The 24,711-nt window shown below is 54.9% G+C and overlaps 4 protein-coding genes across 5 annotated transcripts in view; 1 reads left to right on the top strand and 3 right to left on the bottom strand.

The window, feature by feature from the left end:
- Positions 1-76: 76 nt before the first annotated feature.
- Positions 77-2,373, top strand: ISCU (iron-sulfur cluster assembly enzyme). Its single transcript, XM_030460798.1, has 5 exons — positions 77-187; positions 277-390; positions 607-717; positions 1,117-1,195; positions 1,450-2,373. Exons 1-5 carry the CDS (start codon positions 104-106, stop codon positions 1,545-1,547), a joined length of 486 nt encoding a protein of 161 aa, XP_030316658.1. The 5' UTR covers positions 77-103; the 3' UTR covers positions 1,548-2,373.
- A 126-nt stretch (positions 2,374-2,499) lies between these two features.
- TMEM119 (transmembrane protein 119) lies at positions 2,500-6,966 on the bottom strand. The gene is made up of 3 exons (XM_030460797.1): positions 6,206-6,966; positions 3,870-4,564; positions 2,500-2,709 (listed from the first exon to the last, which is right to left on the bottom strand). Exons 2-3 carry the CDS (start codon positions 4,546-4,548, stop codon positions 2,615-2,617), a joined length of 774 nt encoding a protein of 257 aa, XP_030316657.1. The 5' UTR covers positions 4,549-4,564; positions 6,206-6,966; the 3' UTR covers positions 2,500-2,614.
- A 1,848-nt stretch (positions 6,967-8,814) lies between these two features.
- Positions 8,815-11,278, bottom strand: SELPLG (selectin P ligand). The gene is given in 3 exon segments (XM_030460799.1): positions 8,815-9,291; positions 9,294-10,090; positions 10,916-11,278. Coding segments are annotated over 2 exon segments (1,071 nt in total). The 5' UTR covers positions 10,059-10,090; positions 10,916-11,278; the 3' UTR covers positions 8,815-8,985.
- Positions 11,279-13,018: 1,740 nt separating this feature from the next.
- Positions 13,019-24,711, bottom strand: part of CORO1C (coronin 1C) — a 48,449-nt gene continuing 36,756 nt past the window's right edge. For both annotated transcript variants that reach the window (XM_030460881.1, XM_030460882.1), the window contains exons 4-11: positions 21,188-21,317; positions 19,328-19,509; positions 18,633-18,752; positions 18,191-18,295; positions 16,927-17,072; positions 16,237-16,294; positions 15,907-16,152; positions 13,019-15,383 (exon numbers count right to left, since the gene is read on the bottom strand). In XM_030460881.1, coding sequence (XP_030316741.1) covers positions 15,264-15,383; positions 15,907-16,152; positions 16,237-16,294; positions 16,927-17,072; positions 18,191-18,295; positions 18,633-18,752; positions 19,328-19,509; positions 21,188-21,317 — 1,107 coding nt within the window. In that variant the 3' untranslated portion in view covers positions 13,019-15,263. The remainder of the gene's footprint in view (positions 15,384-15,906; positions 16,153-16,236; positions 16,295-16,926; positions 17,073-18,190; positions 18,296-18,632; positions 18,753-19,327; positions 19,510-21,187; positions 21,318-24,711) is intronic.

Genomic DNA, 24,711 nt, shown 5'->3' with positions numbered 1-24,711 from the left:
CCTGAGGCAGCGCGTGGGCGGGGCCAGCGCGGAGGGGGCGTGGCCTCCCCGCCCGAGGTTATATAAGCCAGCGGAGAGTCCGCCCGCCCCGGGCAGGCTCAAGATGGCGGCGCTGAGGGCAGCGGGAGCGGCTCTGCTGCGGCCCGGGCGAGGGGAGCTGCCGGCCAGGCTGGGCTACCACAAGAAGGTGAGGGGCGAGTGGAGGCGGAGGGGACCTTTAGGGGATCCCCCGGGGTGTGGGTGCGGTGTCTGTGGGTAACGCGGTGCCTCGGGCAGGTCGTGGATCACTACGAGAACCCGCGCAACGTCGGCTCCTTGGATCGCAACGCCAAGAACGTGGGCACCGGGCTGGTGGGTGCCCCGGCCTGCGGAGACGTCATGAAGCTGCAGGTGACCTTGGGGACCCGATGGCACCTTGAGAGAGGGGGGAAGGGAGGGGGGGAGTTGCCAGGCCCAAACCTTCCCCTTCCCCCTCAGAGCCGCCCTTCCCTCCTCGCACTCCCCGCCCTGAAGTGTCCCCGGGGCACAGCGGGAGCCGAGGCTTTGCCAGGGCCTCAAAGGGCGGCTCTGGATGGCCTGAGGTGCCAGCGAGCTCTCTGTGTTTAGGTGGAAGTGGATGAAAACGGGAGGATCGTTGACGCCCGTTTCAAAACCTTCGGCTGCGGCTCGGCCATTGCCTCCAGCTCTCTGGCTACCGAGTGGGTCAAAGGGAAAACGGTAAGAGACCCTGGGAGAGGGCAGGAAACCTTCAGAGCTTCAAACCTCTCTCTGCTCTCTGCTGGGACCACGTTAGGAATCACCCCAAGGGATCCCAGTGCTGGCTGTACAGGGGAGCTTATAGTACAGCCCTAAAATCATTCTGTGGATGGTTGTGATTCTGTCAGCCCTGGTTTCTAGGGAAGTAACTGCTTTTTCCAAGAACTTCCATCATTCTGCAGGGAGGTACTCAGGGGTTTATGTAGCAAGACAGAATTCAGACCAAGACATTCCTAGACTCCAGCATTTTTCTGAGGTTTTCTTCCCTCTGGGTTCTGTTGGCCCTGGAGCATTCAAGCAGCAAGGAAAATGCTTTTGTGTGGAGGAAAATGCCTCCTGTGACCTCACACTGTGTTTCAGGTTGATGAAGCACTGAAAATCAAGAACACAGATATTGCTAAAGAGCTCTGCCTTCCTCCAGTCAAACTGCACTGCTCAAGTGAGTAAAGGAACCAAGCTGGGGGGGTGGAAACACAAACTGGTTGGGAAGGGGGAACTTTCTGGGAACAGTGGAGAGGTTGCTCTCCAACGAGCTGAGTTTGGCCCACATAGAGCAACATCATGTCCAGATTTTGGGCTGATTTTCAGAGGTTTCAGCTCTGCAGCCCACAGACCAGTGGTCACTGGGGGCTTCTCCTTTTCTGGAACCTTTTCCCCTAAACAGCTCCTTTTTTTTTTTTTTGTCCTTTTTAGTGCTGGCTGAAGATGCCATCAAGGCTGCCTTGGCTGACTACAAGCTGAAGCAGGATCCAAACAAAGAGGAGGCATCAAAGCAAGCAAAGAGTGCCTGAAGGGACTGTTGTTGTCACCCCACTCTGCAGTGCAATGATTGTAGTTGTAGGAGCCCCCGTGCACTGCTCCCACTGAAGCTGTAAGATACGCACAACGTCACTCACAGCCTCTCCCTGCTCCTCTCTCTGCTGCTCTCTGGGCCTTCCAGCAGCCAGGATGGATCCTGGCAGGACTGTGTTGGAGAGGTTAGGGCAAAGACTGCTTGACTGCAGAGAACTGAGTGGCTTCTCCCAGGAATGAGAATTCCCCCTTGTGTTGGTACTGGAAGGGCTGCACTTTTCCTGTCTGGGTTTGCCTGATATTTGGTGGGATTGAGCAGGAATCGTTGCCTTGGGTCTCTCTGTAAGAGCTGCAGCTCTGGCTCTGTATCAGTGCAGTGTCCAAACACGGGGCAGCACCTCTGCCCACCAACTGCACCAGTCTCAGAGTCTCATTTCCCAGTCTGGGAGTGGGGAGGCCCTGGGAGGCACTGGGAGCACAGAGCAGGAGGCACCCACCCACCCCTGGGCACCCTCTGCCTCTGTCCTGACAAACCAACACTTCTTTTTTCTTCTTTAAACCACCTCTTAGAGAAACAACCTTCCTTTTGGAAGGTCTTTTGTAAGAAGCCAGCCTCAGTTCTCTGTGAAAAGAGAATTCTGGGGTTTGAATTCAGGTGGGGAATTGGGGGAGCTGAGGGGAAGCTCTGGGGGAGCTCTGCTGATCTTCACCTACTTGAGGATTCAAACGTGTGAGAAGTTCAGTGTTTCACCAAACTTCTCCTCTGCCTCCTGGTGGCTTCTCTGTTCCCAGGGAACATTTCTATAGATTCCCCCCAAAAAAAAGAACAAAAAAAAAAGCAAAGAAAACCAAAACCAAACCACATTTTAAAACCTCACCTGCTCTGAAGATCTGAGACCCCAACAAGAAGCATTAAACATTACTTGCCTTTTTTTTTTTTTTTTCTTTTTTTCCACACCAAAGGTCTTTGAAAAACCCTGGAAGCCACATTTAGGAATAAGTGCCTGGTTCTGTCAGCTCTGTCACAGCCTTTTTATTTCTGAAGGAGGAGTGAGGCCACGTGTTGTCACCACTGTGGTTTGTCACTCACAGGGCAGCTCTGGCAGTCCCTGTGTCTCCTGCCACCAGGAATGAACCTCTGGGAAGTCCTGAAATTTCCTGCTTTAAAACAAAACACACAGAAAAAAAAAAGGAAAACTTCAGATGCCCAAAACACTTTGGGGCAGAACGTGCTTGGGTGAGGGACATAAAACATCAACCAAACACGGGATAGTTCCAAAGGGAAAGGGGATCCCAGTGCAGGGATTTGGGGACAAAACGTGGGGATATAGGGGTGTGCTGCCACCTGGGATTGTCACTGTCACTGGTGTCACTGTCACTGGTGGCAGCACCAACCCCCCCACCCGTGGCTGTGGGGGGGAGATAAGAATTTCCCAGAACTGGAGCTTCTGGGTCCAGATTTTGTGACTGATAAGCACGGCCCTGGGGGGGGCTACACAAAACCTTCACCCCAAAACAAGGGGAACTGCAGGGCTGGACCCCAAACTGACAGCACCAGGAGGGACCTGAGGAGGCAAAGAGACCCCAGGGCTGTGGGGAGGGGGGGCTATGGGGCACCCCCCAAGCTGCAGGAACACACGGGAGAGATCTGCAGAGGGAACACTTTTATTGCTGCCAGCTGAGGGGGGGCAGGGAAAGAAGGTAAAAAGTCCAGAAAGGTTCTGGGTGATGGGCTGGGGGGGCTGGAGGGGGGGCAGAAAAACGAAAGGAGGGTCCTGACCATGAGGCACGGCCAAGGTTGTCCCATCCTCGTGTCCCTGGTGTCACAGCAGAGCCAGCCCAGGGTCACATCCCTGCTGCACCGTGTCTGGGGGGGGGGGGGAAGGGGAAGGACACCCCAGGGGCTGAGCAGTAAAATTGCATTTGGGAGCAAGCTGAGGGGTGGGGGTGAGGGACACAGCAGCAGGAGGGAAGAGCTGGGGTTTTAGGGGGAGGGGGTTGCACCCACCCAGTGCCTGGGGATGGGCAAAGCCCCCCTTGGGGCTGCCCAAAAATCACCATCTGCCAAACCCCCCCCCCCGTGGCTTGGCCTCAGCACCCCAGTGGTGCAAGGGTTGGGGTGGGGGGAGCAGGGGGGGCTTCATCAGAGCTTCCTGGAGCTGCCAGGTGCCTGTGGAGCAACAACCAAGCCACCACCGTGTCCATCCTGCGTCCCCGGGACACCCCCCAGAGCCAGGGGGGCTCACCCAGGACCCCATCCCTGCCCTAAACGCTGGGGGGGCCCGGGGGTCCATCCTGGGCTGTGCCGGGGGTCCCCTCACCCCCTGCTCCTGTCGTCCCCACTGCTTCCTCAGCACCGGGATTTGGGGGAGGGGGCTCAGCCGGTTGCTTCTCCCCTGATTTTTTGCTCCCTTCCTCTTCGTCCTCCTCGGGGGGAGCGGGGTTGGTTTTGGGGGGGGGTTTGAGGTTCTGGGCAGCAGTCAGGATGTCTGCCTGCAGCTGCCGGTTGCAGTCCAGGTGCTGCTGCTCCTCGGCTCCGGGCTCGGGGTTTTTTTCGGGAACCTCGTTGAAAGCCCGGGGCCCCCCCGCTTTATCCCGTTGGTCCACGTACTTCTTCTTGGGGAAGGAGGAGGGGTAATAGGCGGAGGCTTTGTGCTTCTGACGGACGATGACGGCGGCGCAGATGATGAAGAGGAGGACGAAGGCCAAGGAGCCCACCACCACCACCAGCAGCATGTACTCCTTGAAGAAATCCACCAGCCCGTCCAGCACCCCCCCCGCTGCCGAGCTGTTGGTCACCGTGGTCCCCACCGCATCCCCCGCCGTCGGGCCGCTCCCCGGTGTCACACGGGGCAGGGGGGGCACGGCCGACACCTCCTCCCCGTCCCCGCTGCTCCCGTCCTCGGGCAGCACCACGGAGTGCCGAGGGGCTGCTGAACCAGCCGGGACCGCCAGCACCAGAACCGCCACCAGAACCGGCACCAGCCGCCACCACCCCATCGCTGCCACACGGCTCCTGCGGGAGGCAGAAACATCAACACCGAGACCCCTGAGCATTGACCCAAACCAACCCCCCCTCCCCCGTCAGCCCATCCGAACCCCCCGGGGTGTCCCGGAGCCCGAGCCCGGTGTCACCCACACTCAGCTCGGGCGCTTGCTTAGGGGTGAAATTTCCTTAAAAATAAAATAAAATAAATAAAATAAAATAAAATAAAATAAAATAAAATAAAATAAAATAAAATAAATAAAATAAAATAAAATAAATAAAATAAAATAAAATAAATAAAATAAAAATAAGCAAAGCGCAGCTCTGGTTTCCTTGCCCCCCGCACTCTCCCCCTCTTCCCCTCCCGAGCCAGGGTCTGCGTTTGTTTTGCAACGAGAGGCTGGAAAAAAAAAAAAAATAATATAAAAGAGCTGGAAGGCAGCTGGATCGAATTGCTCAAGCCTGGGGGACACTGCGAGAGCGGCGAAGGGAGCGGGGCCACCGCCAAGAGCCCGCTGCAGACACGGTCATTTGGCTGATTAGAAAATTCCTGAAAAACTGAGGTTTCCAGTGGAAACTCTGACAGAGGCGACGCTGCATTTCCCAACCTCCCGGCCCGGCTGTTCCAAACCATTCCCAGCTCCGGGACGCCTAAAAATAGGATTGCACCCCAGAGCCTCAGCAAAGAGGCAGCCCCGGAGCGAACAGGGGGGGTCCCGGGGGGGCTGAGCATCCCTGGGGAAGGTGGGGTCCATCTGGCAGCAGGGACAATGTCCCCAGCAGGTCCCAGCGTGTCCCCAGAGAGATCCAGGCAGGACACAACACCATGGAGTGGGTCCCAGGGGTCTCTCATCCACGGGAAAGTGTCACCCACCAGCTCCTCGGATCCATGGGCTGGGACCCCCCCAGGGCAACTCCCTCATCTTTGAGGGAATCCCTCCAAATCCCAACCTGCTCCCCCCTAAAAATATCCTCCCCAAACCCCACTGCAAACCAAGAGGGGCTCTGGCAGTGGGACTGAGCTCCCAGGCTCCTTCCCAGCTGCAGAATCTGGTTTGCATTAAACCCGAGCAAACAAACGGCAGGAGGGGGGGGAGAGACCCCCAGACCCCCATCCCTCCCGGCTCAGCCTCACCACTGCCCTGGGCAGCACAGCCAGGATGAGGGGGTTTGGGGGGCTGGGATGAGCCCCTTCCTGCTCCCCCACTTTCCCTGCAGAGCTTGGGGCCCTTGGCTGTGGCAAGGAGAGGGGTCTCAGGGAAGGGGAAGGTGTTGAGCTGCCTCAGAACAAGGAGCTGAGGAGAAGATGCAACAACGGAGGAGCCAAGCAAAGCCCAAACCCATGCCAAGAGCAGAGCCCATTCCCATGGCCACCCCCATCCCATCCCCCAGACCCATCCTGGGTCCCAGCTCCAGCTTGGCGGGACACAGGCAAACTCCTCTGCGCTCCCCAAAACTCAGGGGGGAAAACAAAAAAAAAATAAAAATCCCAATTTCCACATCACCCTCCAAGGGTCACCCTCAGGCAGCACCCTCCAAGCCTGCCCAGACACACAGCCTGGGTGGGACCGTGCCCACCCCTCCCCGGGCCCCCCCAGACATGGAGCAACCCCAGTCCCGCTCAGCAGCCACCCCAAAACTTTGGGGGGCTGAGGCTGGGGGGATCCTCACCTTGCTGTGCGGGTGGGAGCCGGGAGGACGGGGTCTGTCCCGCACCCCTCCTGCCTCTTTCTGCTGCTTGCTGGGATAGAGCCGCCGCCTCCTCCTCCTTCTTCTTCTCCTCCTCCTCCTCCTGCTCCTCCTGCTCCTCAGCCCGGGACCAGCTTGTTCTCGTTAGGGCTGATTTGGGGAGGGAGCAGGAGGCCGGCGAGGGGCGAGCAGCCCCCCAGCCCCCTCCCATCCCATCCCATCCCATCCCAACCCAACCCCGCCAAGGGGGGAGCCCTAAGGGAGGTTTGCTGCGGAGTTTGTTTTTTTTTAATCCATGAGGACGGAGGTAAAACCCTGTCCTTTGGCCACGTGGATGAGCCATGGTGAAGGGACAAGGGGGTGCTGGCACCCCCAAAATAAGTGGGCTTGGCCACAGGCCCAACACAAGCCCTACTGCCACGTCGGGGTGTGGGCACCGAGACCACCCAGCACCCAGGGGCTGAGGAGGGTCCCTGGGGGGTGGCGTGGGCTCAAACAGCACTTGAGACCCCCCCGTGATTTCAGAAAATCACTTCCTAAATGTCCCATCCTGGAAATGCCCCAGCACAGGCACCTTGGGGTGCAGCAATTCCCCAGCCCAGGGCAGAGACTCTGAGTTGGGGGGCACCGCCTGTCCCCCCCCACAGTCCCCATCGTCCTTCCCATCCCCTCTGTCCCCCCCTCCCGGGATGAAGTTGCTCAAGCGGCTGCAGCCACGGGTGACTTCATCCTTCTGCTATTCCCCCTGCTCCTCCCCGGGGACCCGGCCAGATCCCCCCCAAAAAAACCCATTGTCTGTCCCCAGGGCCCGTGGTTGTCATGGGGTGGGGGTGAGGGTCCCTGTCCCCATCGCTGCTGGCACTGGGAAGCCCAGGGGAGGGGGGAACTGGCGCCATTTGGGTTTGTCCCGGAGTCGCCAAATGTAATCGTGGCTCCCAGAAACTCCGGGTCGGTCCGTCTGGCTGCAGCCGGCGGCTCCGGCAGCTGCTGGGGCGGCTTTTCCCGTCCTTAAGTGATCAGGGCTGGAATCTTGGAGGGGAGGGGGGAAAGGCCGGGGGAGCTGCCATGCCTGGAGGAGAGCCAGCAGCATCCCGACTCGCTCCGGCAGCCCGGCCAGGAATGGGGCTGCGATTCACAACCCCCCCGGGAGCCCAGGGGTGTCGGTGTTGGGCTGAGCCTCCTGCTCCGGGGTCCCCATCCCTCACCCAGGGTCCCCATCCCTCAGTCAGGGTCCCCATCCCTCACCCAGGGTCCCTATCCCTCTTTCTCCAAGGTCCCCATCCCTCCTCATCCAAGGTCCCCATCCCTCTTTATTCAGGGGTCTCATCCCTCATCCAGTTTCCCCATCGCTCCTGGCCAAACGTTCCCATCCCTCATCCAGAGTCCCCATCCCACTTCATCCCAGATCCCTCTCTGTCCCCACCAGAGTCCCCACCCCTCCCTGCCCAGTGTCCCCACCCTTGCCCAGCCCGGTTCCCCAGCCCGGTGCCAGCACCCAGCACCCATTACGATGCCGTTTTTGCCTGCGGCCGGGGAGGGGCTGGGCAGGGCCGGGCCACCCGGGTCCCGCTGTATAATTTGGGGACAGCTGGAAGGAGGGGACCCGAGGGCTCGGCAAAGGTGGCACAGCCCGCCCGGCGGAACCTGCAATTTGGGACATTCCGGGTTGTAATTTGCTGCCTTGGGCTGAGCTCTGCTGTGCCGCAGGAGTCCCGAGTGGAAGGGGGGGGGGGGAAGGATCCTGCTCCACGCACAGCACCACGCACAGCACCGTGACACCATCCTGCACAGCACTGTGACACCATCCTGCACAGCATCCTGCACGGCATCCTGTCATCACCAAGCCACCATCATCCTGTCACCACCACCCTGCCACCACCATCCTGCCACCACTGTGCACAGGGACACTGAGCCTGGTGGGTCATGGGTGGGGATGGAGCTGGGGCAGGGATGGGAACGTGGGGACAGGGACAGTCCTGAGCCATTTCTGCTCCCTCGGGTGGCTCTGCCAGGGTTGGGTTGGTAGCTTGAGGGGTGACAGACACACCTGGGGACAAACCTGACCCCCCCAGTACAGACAAGGCAGTGGGACCCTCGGTGGCAGCTCATGGCTTTGTTGTCCCCAGCCCCAACCCAGCAGGGACAGCCCAGGCCACCACCACCCTCCCAGGACCCTGTGACCACCCTTTGCTCACTGAATGAGCCTTGCCCCCCCCCTCCCCCCACGGGCAGTGACAGTCACGGAGGTGTCCCCTCACCCCACTGTGGGCAACCACAGGGCAGGAACCCGTTACACCACGAGCACACCCATCCCCATCCCCATCCCCATCCCCACCCCGTCCCTCCCCGGCACATCCGCCCCATCCCCCCCACCCTTCCGCTCCCACGGCACGAGGCTGAGCCCCACCTGGGGAGGGGTCCTGGGGGGGGGTGGTGGTCCTGGGGGGCTGCAGTCCCCAAATCCCTTAGGGCCTGGTCCCCCAGGGTGGCTGAGGGTTTCATTTCTGCTGCCCCCCCACCTCAGCTGGAATTTTGGCAGAGGGATGGGGGCAGGTGAGGGAGTGGGAGGGGGGTAGGAAGAGACCACCATGTCCGGGGGTAGCACTTTAATGGGTCAACCTGGAGGGCTGAGCTCACCCTAAAGGAAAGCAGCCCCCTCCTCACAACATCCCGAGTTAAACCCCAAACCTGAGGGGCTGGGACCAGACCCCCCCCTCCCTCTAACCCTCCCTGGCACAGGGGTGCTGGGGGGACACAGCAGCTCAGGGCAGGAAGCTGCTGAGAGTCAGGTTGTCACTGTCAGCTTCGGTGCCACCATCCAGGAAGGTTTTGTGGCGTGGGGCTGGGATGGGTCTGGGGCCATTGGTGGCCACCTGGCTATCGGGCAGCAGGGAGGAGATGCAAACCATCTCGGTGGGGCCCAGCTGGTGCCGAGCTCTCCGTGACCGCTGCCACAGCAGAGCCCCCAGCACCCCCGTGCACCCCATGAAGGTGGCGGCCACCAGTGCCAGCAGCAGCATGGCCAGCAGGCACTTGCCCATCACCCTTCTGGGGTCCCAGGGGACGTCGGGCTCCGCTGTCCCTCTGCTTTCCCTGTCCCAAGGGGATGGAGGAGTCGGTGAGGGCGAAGCTCTGGATTTCTCGGTTTTCTTGGAGGCTCCGGTGGTGGTCGTGAGGGCTGGGGGGTCGCTGAGCTGCTGCCCGTGGCTGCTGTCCCCTCCTTGATGGGTGATGTGATCCATCTGGAGGTGGTGGTGGTGGGGGGTTGGGGTTTGGGCCGGGTGCTGGGAGCTGCTGGTGCAGAGCTCAGCGGATCCGGGGAATCGGTCTCGTCCTGCAGTTCTGCTGCTGTTGTCACCTCCAGTGCCTGGTGCTGTCTGGTCCGGGTGCTGGGAGGTGCTGGTGGCATCGGGTCGGGATCTGGGGAATGGGTCTCATCCCAGGGATCAGCTGTGGTCATCACCTCTGGGGCCCGGCCCGGGTTGGCCTCGCTGGTGGGTGCTGGTGCAGAGCTCAGCTGCAGGTCAGGATCTGGGGAGTGGGTTTCATCCCAGGGATGGGCTGTGCCTGTCACCACGAGGCTGCTGTTGGTGCTGGGGGCTGGTGCTGGCCCAGAGCCCACCAGTGGGTCAGGATCCAAGGAAACAGCGTTGCTGATGGGCAGGGAGGTGGTGACCCCAGGCTGCTGCCCACCATCCTCCCTCCTCCTGCGGGAGAGGAGCAGGGGGGGGCTCAGCCCGTGCCTGCCCGGGTGCCCCCAGACCCACAGCACCTCGAGGTGCTGCCCCGGTTCTGGTACGGCCCGGCACACCCAAAGGGTGCTCAGCATCAGCATCGCCAGCATGGCCCAGCCTGGCACCGTGGGACCTGTGAGGAGGACAGAGGGGACAGGTGACATTGGGGTGCTGAGAGGATGCTGAGCTCCATCCCTCAGGCTGGAAACAGCCCTAAGGTGGGAGGGCACCGGGGTGAAGCATCCTCCTCCCCTCCCCTCCCACATCCTGGGGGGGCTGAAGGATGTGACCACCACCACCCCCCCAAGCTGTGGCCAACCCAATGGAGCTGCTGCCACCTGTGGAGCCCGGTCCTGCCGGCTCTGCTTGAGCAGAAAGTTTTGAAAAGGAAGCTGAGAGTCTGGAAATGGGGAAGGAGCCGCGCTGGAGACGGCTGCTGGGGGACAGGGGGGGTTGCAGGATGACTCCTTGGGCAGAAATGAAACCACAGGGACGACGCACACGTTTCCATTGCCCCCCCTGCCCCTCCAGGGCTGCCTGTCCTCCCCCTCTGCTAGCCAGGCTGGCGAGGGGCTCCTGTGCCGAGGCCACCATGTGCCTCTGCTCCGGACCAGGAAGAGAGGCAAATCCACCCCAAATCCCTCCTTTCTTTCACCAAGAGCCCCACAGCATCCTGGGTGTCGGCCACCAAGGTCCCTGTGTCCCCACACCCAAGAGCATCCAAATGGAATCCCCCAGGAATGCATCCAGCCAAGCTCTGGGGTTCCCTGGCAGGGAAATCACCCCCCAGGAAGCTCCCACATCCCCACCCTCCTCTTCAAATCCCCAGGGACCAGCCCTGCAGGGAGGGTGCCACCCCTCAGGGACCCACGCGTGTGTGTCCCCCACCCTGAGCATCCCCTGTGCCCCCACAGCATCCACAGATCCCTTGCACCCTCCCAGCCCAGCTGGGGCTCACCTGTGCTGGGGGCTGCGGAGGGACCCCGAGCTGCAGCTCCGGTCGGCAGCACCCCCAGGGCCCGGGGGCACCGGGGCAGCCCCGGGCGGTTCCGAAACCCGAGGGGTGTTGTGGGCTGAGCTCTGCCCGGCGGGGAAGGAGAGGCGGGGGCAGGAGAGCGGCTGTGGCTGCAGAGGCTGCGGGAGGAAGGACGTCACCCGGGACAGGGACCACTGTGGGATGGGTGCGCCCGCCCCGAGGGGGGCTGGGACATGGGGTGCACCCCAAAAAGGAGAGGGGCCTTTGGTTCTGGGGAGCCCCTCGGCTGGCTGAGCCCCACCTCAGCCCAGCAGGGTGCTGGGACCAGAACCAACCCCAAAGCAGAAGTGATGGCAAAAATGGTGCCAGGGCTGCCAGCCCTCCCCTGGGCTGGGGACAAACAGGAGCAGGGTGCTGGGCACGGTGGCCCCAGAGGGGACACGGAGGTGCCCCCAACCCCAGGATAAGGCCTCCAGAGGAAGATGGAGGAGGAGGAGGAAGGTGAGGGCCTGGCTTTGTCTGCTTGCAGAGTCCTTGTGCTGGGACACCCGTGTGATGGCAGCTGGTGGCCAAGGAGCTCTTGAGAGGCTGCTGGGGGTTTGGGTGTTGTCCCGGCTGCTGCTATAACACACACGCAGACACACCCACACCCCCCCAACACACACACAGAAACACACCCCCACACACAGACCCCTGACATACCCCCCAACACACACCCAGACCCCTGACACCCCCACACACACAGACACCCCCCCCACACCCACACCCAGACCCCTGACATACCCCCACACACCCAGACACCCAGACCCCTGACACCCCCACACCCCACAACCCTGACCGCAGGCACCGGGCGGGAGGTGCGGCAGCAGGAAGGATGCTGCAAGAGCAACATCCGCCCCAAAACCCCAACCCGGGGCTCTCAACAACCCCATCTCCTCTGCCTGTCCCCCAGCAGCCCCCCAGCCCTTCCCCACAGCTCCCAGCCACAGGGGGGAAAGGGTCCCGGTTCCTGCCAGCTCTGGGTCACCCTCTGGGAGAAGATGCAGAAAATGGGGCTCAGGTCTGCAGGAGGGGTGGGATGAGCATGCCCCAGAGATGGGTCCAGGACACGCGTGGGTGGCCAGGGAGCATCCCCCTCCCCTGCTCAGGTCTGGTCAGAGCTTTGGGAAGGTGCCAGGGTGCGGGTGATGCAGCTGAGATGTTGTGAAATGCCGGTGAAAGGCTGCGAGGTGCTGGGGGAAGGTCTGAGAGGCAGCTGGGCTCCCAGCCTGTGGTTTCCAGCCTGGGCTTTGCAGCGTTTCCTGCACCCAGCAAAAGAGCAGAAAGAGCCCCCCTAGCTCCAGAGGAGCCCCTCCAGCTCCAGAGGAGCCCCCCCTCCACCTCCCCAGCTCCAAGGCAGCTCCCAGCCCATGCTGTGCCTTCCCCAGACCTCCTCACCCCAATCTCTGCTACCCCAGCAAGGCCATCACCATCAGTTCCTGCATCCAGCCAAGCTCTGGGGTTCCCTGGCAGGGAAATCACCCCCCAGGGATGGAGTCTGGGGGTCCCAGGGGTCAGACCCCACTCAGCCCCCACACTGGGGTTAAGGCAGAGCCATCATTTCCTAACCTGGTTACTAACAAAACCTTAAAGTGCAGGAGGCTCAGTGGGCAGGACGCAGGGAGTCAAAGAAAAAGCAAAACCAGAGGAAGTTTATAATCAATGACTTTTTTTTTTCTTTTTTCTTTTCTTTTTTTTATCTTTTGAAAATGGAAGCAAGTATTTGGACAGACAGTAGGGCAGCTCTATAAGAGTGCCTCTCTCAGGACTTTGCTGCTTCTCTTCTGGGATATCACGGCTACAAAAAGCTTCAGGCACTGACTCCAGTTGAGCCTGGCTAGGCATCAGTTCATTTAAATAAAATACAGGCAAATTAGCTAAAAACCAGGGGGGGCCTTTCCCCTGCCCCCCTCAGCCCATCCACCACACACCCAGCTCCTCTGGGCATTTCAATCCGGCCTCTCAGCAAACTTCTTCCCCTCCAAGTAGAACCCCCCCAGCACACAGCCCTGGAGTCACACGTACAAATGGACACAGAGATCAACGTTTGGGAGGAGCATGAGGCTTGGTTTTGTTCTCATAAAAAAGAAAAAAAAAGAATAATAATAATAAAAAAAAAAGGGAATAAAAATACAGATCATCTCAGCCATTTACTGCAGTACAAGAACGTCACCAAACATTCAAATATAACTCAGAGTGTCTGAGCTGTGACTCCAGCACCAGTGGCAGGGGACACTCGTCCCTCTTGCTGTGCTCACCACCTCAAACATTTAAAAAAAAAATATCCCATTTTTATGAAGCTTTCATGCTATGCAACAACAACACATCCTGTCTCCTCATGTCCCATTCTCGTGCCCCTCCAGCTCCATTCCCAGCCATCCCAACACACACAGCCATCCCTCCAGCACACAGAAGCTTCCACCTGCAAGTTCTGAACATGCAAACACTGGGGGAAATGGAGAATGTGAGGGTTTCTAGCTAACCTAACGGGGAAAAAATTAAAAACAAAATAAAATTAAAAAATCACTTCAGCCTGGACACAGGGACAGCTTGGGGGGGGGGGTGGCCAGGGTGGGGGACACTGCTCTGGCACAGCAGCTCCCAGGCACACACATGAGCTGCTGCAGGGATCCAGGGATCCATCCAGGGATCCATCCCAGGTTGGGAAAGGTTTTGAGGCTCCTCAGATCCCTCTCAGCACCCTGAACCCACATCCCTGACCCAAGCAGCCCCCTCGCAGGGCAAACCCCACCTGAGCAGAGCTTTGCTGAGCTGAGGCATCCAAAAAATTCCATGAGGAGTTGGTGAGCTCGGAGTGCCCACGGGGGTCTCTGTCCTGAGGATCTCAAAAATCCCTGTGAGAAACCAGTTCTCCAAACTGGGATCAAAAGCACCCTCCCCAGTCACTTCCAATCCGCAGGCCTGGCAGCACAGGGGCGGTGTGGGGATGGAGTTCACTCATCCTGGAACAAAGAATTTCCTGCAAAGGTTTAGGGAGTGGTGGTGAGGCAGGAGTGACAGAAAGGGGGGGAAAAAGATTAAATCACAAAAAATAAAATGAGGGAAAAAAAAAAAAAAGAAAAAGAGGAGTTTTGTTTCTGGAGACCCATCATGAAAAAACAACACTGCTAATGCTGTTTGGGAAGCAAAGTCTAAATGTCTAAAATCAGCATGAATGTGAGGGGCCAGAGAACTAACTGCAAGCTTGCAGGTCTTTAAAAGCTTCTTAAAGCTGATGGTGGTGGTGCAGGAAGAAGTATTTACAGCAGTGCACACAGCTGGAACAGACACCATGGTGACTGCCAAAGGCCCCCAGCTCACCTCTCCCATGGCACCTTCCCCTCTCCACTCCAGGGATAAACCTGAAAACATCTCCTGCAGGGAAGTAACTTCTGCCCCAGGATAAAATCAAATAATAATTAAAAAAAAAACCAACTGGGAAATAAACCATGTTTTGGATGGGGCTAGAGAAATCCAAAACATGAGTTGAAAAGCACAAGATGATGTAAGGTTTGAAGTTCTTCAAGGTGTAAGAAAGAAGCAGCATTTTGTGGCATGAATCATCTCCTTCAGAACTACTTAGTTTTTTTTTTCCTTTAAACTGCCAGACAAAGGTGGTGGGGACAGGTCAGGGAGGAAGGGAAGGCAGATTGTCCCACCTCTGAGGGGTCTCAGCAGCAGCAGCCTCAGCCACTCTGCAAAGGAAACCAATCTGATTGTTGGAAATTGAAGATTTATACAAAATAGCTTCAGTTTTGTTCTCTGAACAGTATAAACACCCACTGTGCACACACACACACACGCACACACACACAGTGCTGTCCCTTTCAATTAGAAACACAAAATACTGCAAAGTGGCAAATAAGAAAAAAAAAAAGCAACTTTTTTTTTTCTCTCTTTTTTTTTGGCAACTTTAAAAAAAAAAAAATGGTTAAGAACAATGTGGCATTGGTCCCTACATCTAGAAAAGACATTTGGGCACAACACTGAAAGTCAGAATGGATTTGTTTTCAAGAATTCATAACATCTGGGAAAAAAAAAAAAAAGACTGTAAAAGTAGCACTTATTTTTTGACTCGTTTGACACAGTCACATAAACTCATTAAAACATCAGGAAAAAAAAAAAAACCTTTCACTAAAAAGCTTGGCTTTTAATCATCGGCTCTCGTTGACGTGAATTTGGGTGAATTTGGGAGAAGAGGAAAGCTGGTACTGGAATGCTGCTGCTTGCTGAACTGGGGGAACTGGAATGTGCCTGGGCTGGCGGCGGGGCCAGCGCCGCTCTGCCCCGCTCAGTCCGCGATCTTTGCCATCTGCTGCTCCAGCTTGGAAATGCGCTCGTCCTGGTTGGTGATCGTGTCTTTTATACATTTCAGCTCTTTCAAAATTTCATCCAATTTGGCTTCGTTTTGCTGGAAGAAAAGACAGGGAAACTGGTGAGGAGAGCCGGGGGGTTCCAAAGCCGGGGGCTCCTCCGTGCGGCGTTCCTGGGATGCTCGGGGCACGGAGCAGCTCCAGGGCTCAGGACATCCTGGATCTGCTCTTCAGCAGTGTTTAAGGACCCACTGGACTGCCAGCTGCCACATCTCTGTGTTCCATGTGTGACCCACACGTTAGCCACAGCCCCCCACTTATGAACCTGTCCCACCTCCTTCTGCACCTGCACTGTCTGAGATCCTTTTGTCCCACTGTGCTGGGTTTCACTCACAGAAAAGGCAGACCCAGGCTGGGACAACAAGCCAAGCTTCCCACTGAGCTAACAGAAACTCTACCTGGAAAGCCACAGCTCCTGTACCAGGTCACCCACTGGCACCAAAGTCCCAGGGTACTCAAATCATCCACTCCTGAGCTTTGCTGTAACTGCTCCTGAAAATGCAGCACCCCCATCATCATGTCTCAGGCCACCACCCCCCAAAACTTTTGGATTTTACTCACAGTGTTTGAGGCATCAGCTGCTTTCTTTGGAGCATTTATGAGATCACTTTTCTTATTTGCAGCAGGCTTGTTGTCCAGTATGTTCTTCTTGACCACCTTGAGATCCCTGTTCTTGCCTGGAATGTACCCGTGCTTCAAGGAGATGAGAAGAGGATCAGCATTCTTCCCCTCAAACCACTCCTCTGCTTCCAGAGCTGCCTCTGGGCCAGCTGTGTCAGGGTACAGATCATCCTGGAAGAGGTCAGACTGCAAGGCAGAAGAGATGAGTTAATTGATCAGGTGCTTTGGGGCTGGAAGACACAACCCAGCTAAGCAGGAGGCAATGCTCACCTTCCGAGGAACCGTCATGATGATGGGCTCACACTTCCTCTCATGAAGCTTGAAGAACCTTTCCAAGAAAAAGAAAAGATGGCAGTGCCACAAACTCCAACATCCTCAGCCTGACCACTGGGCCCTGCTGCTGAAATATTCCTCTGTTTAGGCAGCTGCAGGCTCTGCTCCCCTTCAGGAGTCCCTGCATCATCAGGGGCAACATCCAGCATGTTCCCCACCAGGGCTGTGCCAGGAGCCACTGCAGTGCCACACACACACTCTCCTGAGGTGCTTCCCTCCTCTGTTTCCTGAGTCACAGCTGCACTCTGGTCCCTGTGCTGCTGCCTTAATTACTCTCTGAATTCCTAAACCCACTTTCCAACCTGTTTGCTGTGTAAGAGCTGGACATTGATATCAGATTTAGGCACCAGAAGTTTATCTTTGATCCGCTGACAGCTTAGGCTGTGACTGACCTGCTGCAAGGTTTTCTGCAGACCATGTTTTCTGCAGGGTATCACTTGGTCACTTACACAAATCTCAGCACACTTTGAGGCTGTATCACCTTATGCTTGGCACAAGTGTTGTTTTGTATCACAACAACACTGCTGCACCAACAGTCTGACAGCTACACCCAGCAGCAGGACCTGAGCTGGCAAGGGGGTGTCTTTGCTAAGACAACTCTGAGAGCACTGCCCCAGCTCTCCTTACCTGGCAATCTCACACTTGTTGACATCAAGGCCCCTCTTTGGCATGAACCCCATTCCCCTCTGTGGCTCTTTGCTGCTGAAGGTGTTGAGGTAGTGAACATAGGGGGATTCATCCGTGATCTCGAAGTAGCGAATGCTGCTGTCACCCTGGGGGAAAGAAAAGCAGGGACCACTCCAGGGGCTGGAGGGGCCAGTGCTGCTCTGCCTGCAGGCCTGCTCCCTCACCCAACTGCCTTTCCTTCCAGGAACACTGCCACAGATCATAGCTGAGTTCTTTTTTTCTTTTTTTTCAGGCTAGAACTTCCCCTGGTTCTCAGCTGAATGCCTCTCATCTCGGGCTGCTCACAGCAGCTGCCACATGAAGTGCTCTGAGCATCCCTGCAGCACCAGCAGAGCTGCCAGCAAGCAGAACCCAAGTACAGGAGCTGCCCAAAAATACTGTTCTTCAAAACGGGGTGGAACACCAACCCGAGCTCCTGCTTCAAGAGTGCAGGTGTGAAATTCCACATTTCCTCTTGTGAAAAAGCTCAACTTTGTGCCACAGTCAGGCAGAAAGGCTCCCACCCAGCTTCTCCCTTTGATTTCAGGCAATTCTACTACACTAACACCTCTGAAACAGCAGAAGAGGCAGCAGACACAGCAAACCAGTATTTCTCATTAGCTGTTTACAAAGGTGAGACTCCTGAATGTACTTGCATGGATCCTCCTTTGTAATTAATTTGTTCATCTTGCCTCATCTTTGGCTCCTGTCTGTAGGAAGCCCAAAGCTGCAGCACTCAGAAGTGGGCACTCTGGAGCACTTAAAGCCAACAAATTGCTCTTAGAAAGGAGCACATGATTCCAGTTTTCTATTAGCTAACCCCACAAAACTACAGTCAGTGTTGCTACATGCTCCATCATCCCTAGGCATAAGGTGGATAACATCTAAAAAGCACCTTCCTCCCACACAAATGAACAGTCACTCAGCTCAACACCAACAAGAGACGTTTTGATGACAGTATCTGACTTGTTGCTTTCAGAGCAGCTTTACCTAAGTAAATCCCTATCAAAGAAACATCTGATTCTACACCAGACTTCACAGGCTCTTTGCATGGTCCTGCAGAGCAGCCTGATTCGTCTGCAGCCCAGGCCAACACTGCAGCACTGACTTTTGGTTCTACCTTTCTCAGCTGAGACACTTGGAGAACATTTCACAGGCATCTTTCACTCTACAGGATGATTGATCCCTCTAGACAAGCCCAGTTATTCCAAAAGCTTCTCTTTACCTTGCCACACAAGTAAATAATGTTGGTATCTGGATCATAGAAGGGCAGCAGGACCCCATTGCTGGTGTCCATCTCGTGAAGAGCTATGGGCTCCTCCATGTTTTTCTGGAAAAAAAAAAATGACAGTGATGTTAATAAAGAACAGAGAGGCTTTTGGCTCTAGGAAGTAAATTCTGGTTTTAGACTGTACATTCTAAGTTGTGTCTTCACCACCCTGAAGTTTCCATGTGGTCCAGTAACAAATGCTGCAGCTGTTCACAAGCTCACACGTTCCCCCAGAACGTTTTAATCCCGAAATGCAACAAAAACAGGACCCAAGAAAACCCATAAAGGCAAAGATGTGACAGAGCCTTTTAGCCAGTGTCTTGTGCCAGCCTGCTGGCATTGCTGCACATATCAGGTACAGAATGAAGCCACCCTCAGCCAGGTTCCAGGGACCTACTGGATTCCAGAGGGCAAGCTGCCGTTCGCTCATGCGGCTGAAGCCGGTGGTGAAGATGTTTCCATCAGCCAGGAAAATGGCTCGCATGGGACGGGCTCCCTCGTGGGTTTTCTCTTTCTCCTGCAAGAGATTTGCAGATCAGCCTCTGGCAAGGAACAGGAAAAGCCCACCTGGTGGTGGCTTCTCTTCTGGTTGCACAAAATCCCTGGCAGGACACGCTGCAGGATATCCATGCAGGATGCTGACTACACAGAGCAACATCCAGCTATTTTTGGGAGGAAGGGATCAGTCACTGCACTGCAAGAGAACCTCCCTGGCTGCTTTCAGCTCTGCCTAACAGACTCTTGCAAGGTTGAAGGAAAACTTCTCTGCAAGCTATGACACATATACAGACTGCTAAATCTCTGCTTTGCATCCACAACTTTGGAACAGTAATTATAGAAAAGGATTAGGTGGGGAATTACACTCCTGCAGGTTTTTAAATGCAGCCCTAAAAATCCCAGTTCAAACACTAATCTCAATAAACCCAGACAAATCCTTCAATCACTGCTGTCCCTCCTGGAATTGTTTCCCTGTCTTTGGAGAACATGATGAAACACAGTTTCAAGAAGGTTCTTTCTCTGTGTGCCCTTGCTAGCTCTCTGCTGACATGAAATCATGACATGGAAGTTGTTTCTTTTATCATGCAAACTTACAGCAACAATTTCTTGTTTCCTGGGGTCAATAACTCGAACTTTTTTGTCTTTGGAAGCTGTGCAGATGAGGCTGCCATTGCGATTCCAGCTCACATTGTAAATCATATCCACATGCATGTCATCCAGGTTTATGAGGGCTTCACCTGTTCCCACATTCCAGATGATGATTGCATTATCACAACCTAAAAGGAAAAAAACCCCAACATATAGAGCTACAGAACTGGTGTGTACAGAAAAAAATCTCCAAACCATCAGCAGGGAACAAGGAATAAAACCTGCTGCAGCTCCAAAGCCTCAGATGCTGATTCTTAAACATGGTCTGTGCAGTGCCATGGAGGAGGAGCAGCAGGCAGCACATCCTCACTCAAACACAGGCTCAGAGAGCAGGGACTGAGCAGCCAGAGAAGGCACAAAAAAGTGTCAAGCACCTTCTGAAAGGATCTTTGTGCTCTTGGGTATTGAAGGCTCAGCTGCAGGACTGCAGAACTGCAGCCACCAAAGGCACAGAGGGGATGTTTCACATCTCTGCATGTGAGGCCACTGCCTGGCAGCAGTCACTGCCTTCTGAGGGCAGAGGGATTTGGGGCAAGAAAAAGTCAAAGTGGCACAGATGGAAAGTAGGCAAGAGACAGCAGGGGAAAGAGCAGAACAATGGGAAAACAGCAGAACAAAGAGGGAAAAGAATGGCAGGCAGCAAAAGCTGAGGTCAGCAGATTCCCAAGTACTCCAATCATCAGGCAGGTCACTTTGTTCAAGGACCAGACAGCAAGAAGCCTAAGATAAAATGACAGCAAAATAAAGACCAGGACTGGAGGCCCAGGTAAGGGAAGGAAAGAGCAATGTGTGACTGAGCAATTTCTTCTGGGGCTCTGCAGGAGTAAAAACATGTAACAAGGCAAGAGATAATCACTCTGACCTCCCAAAGGGCATGAAGGACATCCAAAATCAGCTCCCTGCCACCACGAGGAACCCTGGAGGCTGCAATGACCTGACAGCAGCCCTTCTCCTCTGTGTTTCTCAGGAGTAATCCTGGATGGACTGCCTGGACACACCTATCTTGCTGCTTAGGAGTCTGAAGAAGCTGTCTAAGAAAAATCACCACCTCCTTTTGTCAGTTCTCACACGGAGTTTCATTAAGTTAACTGCCACAAGGGCTGCAACTCCAAGACTTGTTTTTGGGAAATCAGATCAAAACCAAACTGGTACCTCAGAAGCCATTTATATCCCCAGAAAACACCCAGCTCCACTGACAGTCTGGCCAGAAGGATTGGCTTCTTTTATTGGGCTCCAACCTAAAGGTCATGCTATGAAAGCCTCAGACCACACTAATGGATGATGACTTCTCCATTTCCTTTCCATAATGATGTGACTGTTTTTCAGTGGTCAGAAGAATCTCATTGCAGAGAGAGCAACCAGTCAAGAAGACCATTTGGAAAAGGCTAAAAATGGGAGCTTGTAGAAGGAATTGCCATACTTTGCAGGGCTGAGTGAAAAGGAGAAACAGTCAGGCCTTTTATAAAGTGAAAACAGGGACAGGGAGAGTGCAGATGTAAGTAGGTAGCAGTTATCTGAAGCTTGCAAATAAAGTCTGGAACAATTTTAATACAGTAATTCATTCCTCCAGATAATTTTTGGGTTCTTGTCCCTGTAAACTGCAGATAATAAAAGGCCAAATAAGGAGAAGGCTGCAAGCCACGTGTCCCAGTGTTCCCAGAAACTGCCATTCCCCTTGTGATTCACCAGGCCTAGAGCAGCCAGGAGAGGAAAGAAGGAAAAGGAGTCAAAAAGCTCCTCTCCAAAATAGCTGGTGTGCCAGCAAAACCAGGGAGAGATGTTTGTGAACCCCCTGCCTCACTGTACCTGCACTGAGCAGCACGTTGCGTGCTGTGGGGTGCCAAGCCACGATGCCAACCCTCTTGGAATGGCCTTCCAGCACCACCACTGGCTCTGTCAGGGACAGGGTGAGCCCATTCTCTGGAATCTGCCACACCTGGGAAGGAGAAAGGAAAGATGGTTAGCCAAGGGCCAGCCCCTCTGGAGGCCACGTTACCCGTTTGCACCAAGGCAGGAGTCTGAGCTGCCACTTCTCTGTATCAACAGGAAGAGAGAGTTGGGGAGGGATTTGTTCCTTCAGCTGCTCCATGTGGGACATCCTTCCCAGCTGACACTGCCAGCACACACCCACCAAGCACCCAATTGTTGCTGTGTCCAGGGATCCAGACATCTCAGGAGCTGCAGGGGAAGGACTCCTGAAAGATTTGCCTTGCAGCTCCCCTGCCACCCACCCGAGCTGCTGTCTTTTCAAACCATGCCTGTCCCTCAGAATACCAGTACAGCAGCTAAACTGGTGCCTACTTTTGGTTTATTTAGAGATTGATTTCCCCATTATGCTTAGAGCCTCCTTTTATATCACTGAACTGAGGAAAAGCAGTTTGGTCCTGGCAAGAGTTAAAGAAGCCCAAGTTAGGAAGGCAGAAAGTGCTTTCCAATGCAGCAAACTGCATGGTTCCTGCTTGGTCACAACCCTTCTGCTACAAACACCTTCAGGAAAAATGCCACCAGGAGAAGGAACAGGCTCCCAAGCACTGGAATCCCAGCTGCAGATTTTTATGCACTGAAGGAGGCAGCTTCTGCAACCAGGAGGGACTGGGGAGGGGCAAAACTCATCACCCCATGCCCCACGCTCAGGATCAACCCCACCAAAACTATTCCTGCACTTCAGCACTGGACAATCATCTTTGAACTGAATTTGACCTATATATAGTGCATTAAAAATTAAATAAAACCCATCCGGGAGCAATTATAGTTACCTATAGATAGGTGGCAGCATTAGAGCACGTTTGCTTTGCCTTCTATTGTTTGCTTTTTCTGGAGTTGAAGAACTGGGCTGGCCAGACCCTGCCCAGGATGCCCAAGCAAGCTGCCAGAGCCAGCAGATGCCAGGGAGGGGATTTGGGAAGTGAGGCAGACAGCCATGTGTGAGGGCAATATGGATTTTTGCACTAATCCCAGCTCCTCCCTTCTCCCAGGGATGGTTGCTGCTTAAATAAAACCCACTGAGATTCTCAGCTCACCTCTAAGGAACCCTGAAATGGTTTCACTTTTCACCCACGCAACTCCCAGCACCTTCAGCATCCCAGTAGGAATGAGCTGCCTCATCCCAAAAGGAATAACCTGCCCTATCCCAGAAGGAATGACCTGCCTCATCCCAAAAGGAATAACCTGCCCATCCCAGGAGGAATGACCTGCCCTATCCCCAGAGAAATGACCTGCCCCATCTCAGGAGGAATGACCTGCCCCATCCCAAAAGGAATAACCTGCCTCATCCCAGGAGGAATGACCTGCCACACAACCTCAGCAGAGAATTTCTCTGCCAGGACTGAAAATCCCTCTTTCTCCTCATGCCTGATGGAACAGTTCTGGATCTGACTCCAGAACCCCAGGCTTTTACCAGCAATCCCATTTGAAAAACTGAGTTGCAAACTGGAGCTGTTCAGCCTGATGTCACCTTGCTTTGCTTCCAGTTCCACACCAGCTTTGCTCCTGTCTGCACCCCAGCAGGCTCTGAGGACTGTGCTGAAACACAACACAGTTTATGAACTGCAAAAAAATAATTTCACCTGCCCAGGATAAAACTGGGTTACAAAGCTGTCAGTTTTTAAAGGAGCAGCTTGCTGCTTGCCAGGCAGAACAACCCTAGAACATGTCTGCTGAGATGGGAACTTCAAGCTCCAACCTGACACTTGATGTTGTGACTGTGTGCAGGTCCCTGGGATGAACCAACTCCAAGCCCCTGACAGCATGGCAAGCTGCAGGGAACAGCCACTACCAAAACCAGTGGGAAAGATGGGGAGAGAAAATGGGAGCTGGGAAATGCCAGCAGGACAGGAGGCAGGGGAGGTGAACCAGAGGTCTGGGAGGTGCAGGGATAGAGGATGCTGGGGTCTGACAGCTCTGGCAGGAGGATGCTGCAGCACAGCTGAAACTGAGCTGAGAACCAGCAAAAAACACCAAACCCACTTCTCCACTGGCTGAAAAGGCCATGACAGCCCAGGCTGACCTGAGAGCTGACATTACACTGAGGATGAAGCAGGAAGCCAGACATCTGGTTATCCCAGAGCTTGAGGAGCCCTTAAAAATGGCACAGCCTTGATGAACACAGCCACTTCTCCCCCCACCAGATAAAGGGGCTGCCCCAACTCCCTCAGCCTCCCTCCCTGTGCAGGGGGGGTTTTGCAAATTTAATTTATTGACAAAAAGATTCAGAAGCAGCACAAGATTCTGGGCCAAGCATGGCCTACAGACAAGCCACAAAGGGAGAGCATCCCCAAATGCCTCCCTGCCTTGGGACATCTGGAGCAAAGGCACCAGATCCCTGAGGTCCCCATTTCTGCTGTGTTGCTCCAGTGCAGGGATCCTCCTGCAGAGTAACTTCTGTGCCAGAAAACTCCACCACCAAGTTCAAACCAGAGAGTGCAGGGGGTGGGAGAGGAAAGAGAGGTTTTAGAGACAAAATACCAACAAAAAGGATTTTTTTATAAGCCTCTGGAGGACAGGCAGATTTGTTTTGTTTTGGTTTTTTTTCTTTAAGGGAAAGCCCCTCTAGTTTACAGCAGCTGCAGACCAGTGTAATCCTCTGCAGATTACAGGAACTATTGACCTAATGATCCTGCTTGGTATTGCAAAAAACCCAAAAAAACACAAAACCAAACCACAACCTGGGAGTGTGAAAGGTCAGGGTATGCTCCCAAGCCAGCTGGGCCACTCATTCCAGCAGAGGGTGGGGTGCCTGTCTCCAGCTGGGATGGAACTGGATTCAAGGGGCAAATTAAGGAACTTTGGATGCAGGACTCACCCTGCTGAACATCAGGGCTCAGGATGAGTACACCAAGGAAACCTTAAAATTGTGCAAGATTAACTCAGAATCAGTATCAGTCTGCCAGCTCTCTCAGCTGCAGGGGTTTTGGGTGGTTGGGGTTTTTTCAAGTTGGTTTGTTTGTGATGGAGGAAGTGAAGTCAGGCCAGGGTGGTGTGGGGAGGTTTGGGTCTCAGAGGAAGAGCAGGAGGGGGGAAAAGTTTTGCACAAAGAAGCATGTGAGAAGGAAAAGAAAAGAAACTTTTTCAGCACTTTTGGATGCACTTTAAAGAGAATCAAAATCAGTCTCTTCTGCACCAACCTGCAGAGAAGATGAGGGCAATTTCTGGAAATATCAATGCCTATATTCACATTACCTGAGGAAACAAATGAGTTGGAGCCCTGGGTTTTACCCACAGCTCTGCTTTCCTATCACTGCAGGAAAAGGCCATTTTTTTTGTAGCTGCAAGACCTCCTCCACAGCTAGCTGGCCCTGGAACCATGTCTGAACTGCCTGCCATCAGGATGA

This window comes from Calypte anna, chromosome 15 (genome assembly GCF_003957555.1).
Source record: "Calypte anna isolate BGI_N300 chromosome 15, bCalAnn1_v1.p, whole genome shotgun sequence".
In the NCBI taxonomy this organism is placed as follows: Eukaryota; Metazoa; Chordata; class Aves; order Apodiformes; family Trochilidae; genus Calypte; species Calypte anna.
The sequence above is the reverse complement of the archived record's forward strand: the minus strand, read 5'-3'. Positions and strand labels throughout refer to the sequence as shown.